The sequence below is a fragment of the Penaeus chinensis genome, chromosome 27 (assembly GCF_019202785.1).
Source record: "Penaeus chinensis breed Huanghai No. 1 chromosome 27, ASM1920278v2, whole genome shotgun sequence".
Lineage (NCBI taxonomy): Eukaryota > Metazoa > Arthropoda > Malacostraca > Decapoda > Penaeidae > Penaeus > Penaeus chinensis.
In genome coordinates, this window is record NC_061845.1 from 18762223 (window position 1) to 18767222 (window position 5000).

The 5000-nt window shown below is 49.6% G+C and overlaps 1 protein-coding gene and 1 long non-coding RNA gene across 4 annotated transcripts in view; both read left to right on the top strand.

Annotated features, from left to right (window-relative positions):
* The window catches only part of LOC125039554, a 55429-nt gene extending 54250 nt beyond the window's left edge, over positions 1 to 1179 (top strand). The window contains exon 4 of the long non-coding RNA XR_007116128.1: positions 738 to 1179. This is a non-coding gene — a long non-coding RNA (uncharacterized LOC125039554). The remainder of the gene's footprint in view (positions 1 to 737) is intronic.
* Positions 1 to 5000, top strand: part of LOC125039553 (alpha-actinin, sarcomeric-like) — a 95220-nt gene that overhangs the window by 57690 nt on the left and 32530 nt on the right. The window contains exon 1 of one of the 3 annotated variants that reach the window (XM_047633626.1): positions 3763 to 3895. The exons of the other annotated variants lie outside the window; for them this stretch is intronic. Within the exon in view, the coding sequence (XP_047489582.1) occupies positions 3821 to 3895 (75 nt within the window). The 5' untranslated portion in view covers positions 3763 to 3820. Of the gene's footprint in view, positions 1 to 3762; positions 3896 to 5000 lie in introns of those variants that run through there. 3 annotated transcript variants of the gene reach the window in all.

The following is a 5000-nucleotide window of genomic DNA, read 5'->3' on the forward strand; positions in this document are numbered from 1 at the left end:
TCTCTCCTTGGCATATTCCATCCGCTCCTCTCTCTTTCGCCCTTTCCCTCTTCTCTTCTTCCACCTTTCTTCCTGCACTTTCTCCCTTGCTTCATTCGTTGATGTTACAGGCACTTAAAAGGCGGCTGAGCGACCTTGTACACCTTCGCCAGAGCAAGCAACTCTATATAGCGTGGACTTGGCAGCCAAAGAGATTCATGAAGACTTATCGCAGGGCGATAGTGTGAGTGCGGGAGGAAGCGGCAATTAACTCCTGAGTGATGGCTGTGTTAGGCCCGTAATTACGGGAACCGTGAAGGTGATGATATCAGCAGATGGCCCTTATTAAAGCGGTGCACGAAACACTCGCATATATAAGTACATGCATACGAACACGTACGCGTGCAAAAACGTCTGCAAATACGTGTGCACGAATACGAACATCCACATTCACATCGAGAAGAGAGAAAGAAGAGAGGCTAAAAATATAGAGAAATAAAGCGGTTATGATTTCAATGGTGCATTAAAGGTTACAACATAGGCCTATCATGTCACTGTAGGATTCAAGTGTACAAGTGCATGCGATTCCAAGCTAAATTTGCTTGTAGTAATATTATTTGTTGGTGATTTTCAAATGTGATATTTCGATTAGATTGCTAATAAATAATTTGTATCGAGTGATATATTTGTATATATTAAAACGATTGTTTATATTTGTTTAGATGTGTTGACTAAATTGTTCATTGTGTCCCCCGCAGGTGAGGCAGCGGTTCGCGAAAAGCCCAGAGAGAACAGACCGTGAGTTAATCTTAGCAAAGGGTGAGAAGAATATTGACAACACTGACGTTTGCTGGATTTCTGTCCTTTTCTTCTGTGTCGAGGTGTAGGTAGTACGCAGGGGCATGGTTTGTGTATGTATGTGTATATCAAGATTGTACATATATCTTTCGTTATAAAATCCCTCTCTTAGTGAAGAAAGGAGGAAAGAAAATCAATCTCTCACTCTCCTCACGCCATCTGTCGCTCCATAATTGTTTTAATTGCAAGGCACGATAGCAGATGATTGCCAATCATTAAGAGAAGGTGAATTAAGAGGGACGGACCGAAATTGCTCGATTGAGAGAGAGAGAGAGAGAGAGAGAGAGAGAGAGAGAGAGAGAGAGAGAGAGAGAGAGAGAGAGAGAGAGAGAGAGAGAGAGAAAAGAGAGAGAGAAAAAGAGAGAGAAAAAGAGAGAGAAAAAGAGAGAGAAAAAGAGAGAGAAAAAGAGAGAGAGAAAGAGAGAGAGAAAGAGAGAGAGAAAAGAGAGAGAGAAAGAGAGAGAGAAAGAGAGAGAGAAAGAGAGAGAGAAAGAGAGAGAGAAAGAGAGAGAGAAAGAGAGAGAGAAAGAGAGAGAGAAAGAGAGAGAAAAAGAGAGAGAAAAAGAGAGAGAAAAAGAGAGAGATAAAGAGAGAGAGAAAGAGAGAGAGAAAGAGAGAGAGAAAGAGAGAGAGAAAGAGAGAGAAAAAGAGAGAGAGAAAGAGAGGGGAAGAGAATTTGAATCGACAGCCCAATTCTCTTCTTTCTCGCCTGTTTCCTCTAAGGTGATGGACACTGCCGATAACGCCCCCCCCCCCCCCCCGGGCGAGTCACGCACGCTTGCCGGAAGAAGTGTGACGGACACTCATGCGAGTGCCACTTCGACATGCCAATGACACTTATGTCATACGAGTGCCACTTCGCTATACCGATGTCATTTTACCATACGACCGACACTACTGTGTCAGTGTCACTTTGCCATAAGGCTGTCACCAATACAATAAGTATCAGTTCCTTGCGACTACAGTTCCAGTCATTCCACTTTACCGTACACCTGCCGGGCCTGTACGACCGCCTCCTCGCCGAAGAACGACTTCGCGGCGCATCTCGCGGCTCCGGGAGGAGGAGGTCGGGAGGCGGCGGTCGCAGGGCGGGTCGTGTGCGTCTCGTGACTCGCGAAGGCGCCATTCGCGTTTTATCGTTATGGTTGTTTTATGATGTTGAAAAAACGGGAGAAAGAAAATAAAAATGCATGCATGCATATAACCATGTTATTGAATCAAATAATAGAAGGCAATGCCTTTCTGTACGTCAGTTGTGCGCCACCCTTTCTCTTAACAGTTTTGAAGGCGAAAAAATGCTCCTTGCTTTAAAGAGACGCTTTGCCGAGTCATGAACCCCGCGGGGGAGGAGGGGCGGGGGCGGCAGACCTGGTTGGGTCGAGGAAGGGGGGGGGGGGGCGGTCGGCCGGTCGGGAGGGAGGAGTAGAGGTCAGTGGGTACGTCTTCACCTCAAGGATATTGTTATTTATCGATCACTACTCTAAAAAGAAAGAAAAAGGAAATGGAAAGGGGGGAAAAAGAAAGAGGCGAAGGTTCAGGCGCTCGTTTTCTTGTTGCCAAGATAAAGGAAGCGGAAAAGGCGAGGGAAGAGAGGACGGCGAAATGAAGAAGAGAGGGAGAAAGCAGCGTGGATTTTTCAGGATGAATTCCCGACGCGGGAGTGTTCGCAGAATTAGGGGCTAGGGGAGGGGGGGATCCAGCCTCTTGCCTCCCTTGGCGCCCCTGTGGCAGCCTAGGCACCCTGGCGCACGTGCATCACTTGATAAATTGCTTACGGGTGCCGCACCATCTTCCATCTGGTGTTGCTCTCGAGCAAACCATTTTTGAAAGGCCGTGGCGAGGAATTGCCGTTCGTTGTTGCGTCGTTTGGCAGAAAAGGTCAAGATAGCGGGAAAGGGGAAGGGGAGAGCGAGAGGATGGAGCTACCAGGGTTTAAGCGAGATAGAAGGCTGGAGATGCGGAGAGATAGATAGATGGAATGATAGACCAACAGATAATCATGCATATGCAGTTAGATGAAAACATAGTTTTTAAGACCAAAGTAAGATCGAAAATCGAACGGGCCTCCCGAAGCGATTACAGCGCCCCTAAGAAACGCTGTGAGCCGCGGGGCTTGATGTTACCCTCGGTTGCTTCAGGCGATGGGAGAAGGCGCGGTGAGGACTCCGTCAGGATGTGTGAGCGGGAAGGAGGCCGTGGGCAGCCCAACCCTGCTCTGGCGCCCGGGCTCCTGCACGGGGGGCGCCATCTGAGCCCGGGCCTCGCTCTCCTGCAGTTTGCTTTCGCGCTCGTCTTTTATTTTGAGTTCGTTTTCATTATTGTTTTCGTTTTCCTTTTTATAATTCACGGCTTGTTTACCGTGTTTTCGATTTAATGTTTCGTTTTATTTTAACTTTTGCCACATTTATATAGTTTTTTCGTTTTGTTTGTTTCCTCCTTTCTTTGCACCGCCAATACTTTCCTCGGATTTTAAATGGCGCAGGTGGGAGGGAAGGGGGCGTGGGGAGGAAAGGGAGGGGGGGAAGGTCGTGTGCGTGCGTGGCATGGGGCAAGGGGGGTCTCGCGTGGGGAGGAAACACGTTATGATCGCACGAGAGTCGGTCGCAGTTGTGTGTGTGTGTGCGTGCGTGTGTGTGTGTGTGTGCGACGTCCGTGTGCGAGTTTCCGCCTGCAGTGCCTGTTCGGCGAGGTCACAGGCCGTATTGTGGCGGCCGCTCGGCGGCTCCGTCCGCCGAGCGCCGTTTACGTCAGCGGCGCTCGCTCACTTTTGCCTTCGCTTGTCCCGGTTTCCCGGAAACCTTGACTCGCTATCATAATGCGGAGCAGGTGGAGGGGCGGGGACGCGAGTGAAACCTTGAAATAATAACATCCCCATATCGTGCTCGTCCTCCCCCCTCCCTTCTCCCCCTGCCACCCCCTTTCGCTGGACTGGATAACACAGCGGCCGCGGAATAGTTGCCGTGTGAACTCCGCGAGGGCAAGAATGCGCTGCGACTATACTTACTGGGAGTTGTTGATGTGCTGGAACTCCATGAAATGGACGAACATGCACAAGATCGTGAGTTGCTCTTACCATTATCATTATCATCATTTTTATTATTTGGATGGTCAACGGGTTGTTAAAGGAAGGAGGCCTGGTTGAAGGTAAACGTGCAAGCGTAGCTGTGGTTGTAAGGCTTACAGATATAGGCTACAGATGTAGATTCAGGTGCTAAGATCGAAACGTAGAGACCGCTTTACCTGTTTGCACCGTGTTGTGTAGATGGAGAAGGTGCAGACGTAGGCTGGGTGAGGTGCTGCTGAAGGGTGATTACACAGGGAGCCATCCTGAAGTAGGGAAGGATTGTCTGTGGGAGCATGAGCGCTTCCCGACGGGGCTTAATCATGGCATCCTTCCTGAGCTTTCCTCTGGGCTCTTCTGCTCCTGTGTCTCATTCTTTTGGCATCGGTCTTCGTCCTTTTCTCACCCTCTCTCATCAATATTCACTCTCGCTTTCTCTTCTTCAGTCTGCCTTTCTCCTATGTCTCTCTCTCTCTCTCTCTCACTCTCTCTCTCTCTCTCTCTCTCTCTCTCTCTCTCTCTCTCTCTATCTCTATCTCTATCTCTATCTCTATCTCTATCTCTATCTCTATCTCTCTCTCTCTCTCTCTCTCTCTCTCTCTCTCTCTTCTCTCTCTCTCCGTATCTCTCCTCTCTCTCTCGTTTATCTCTCTCTCTCATCTCTCTCTCTCTCTCTCTCTCGCTCTTTCCTCCCTCTCCCTCCCTCTCCCTCTCCCTCTCTCATCCCCTCTCCCTCTCCCTCCGCTCTCCCTCTCCGCTTTCCCTTTCCGCTCTCCCTCTCCGCTCTCCCTCTCCCTCTCCCTCTCCCTCTCCCTCTCCCTCTCCTCTCCCTCCCCTCTCATCTCTCAATCTCTCTCTCTCTGCTCCTCTCTCTCTCTCTCTTCTCTCATCTCTCATCTCTCTCCTCTTTCTCCTCTCTCCTCTCTCTCTCCTCTCTCTCTCTCTCCACTCCTCTCTCTCTCTCCAATCTCTCTCTCTCTCTCTCATCATCTCTATTCCTCTCTCCTCTTCTCTCTCTCTCTCTCTCTCTCTTTCTCACTCTCCCTCTCCCTCTCCCTTCTCTCTCTCCCCTCTCTCTCTCTCTCTCTCTCTCTCCCTCTCC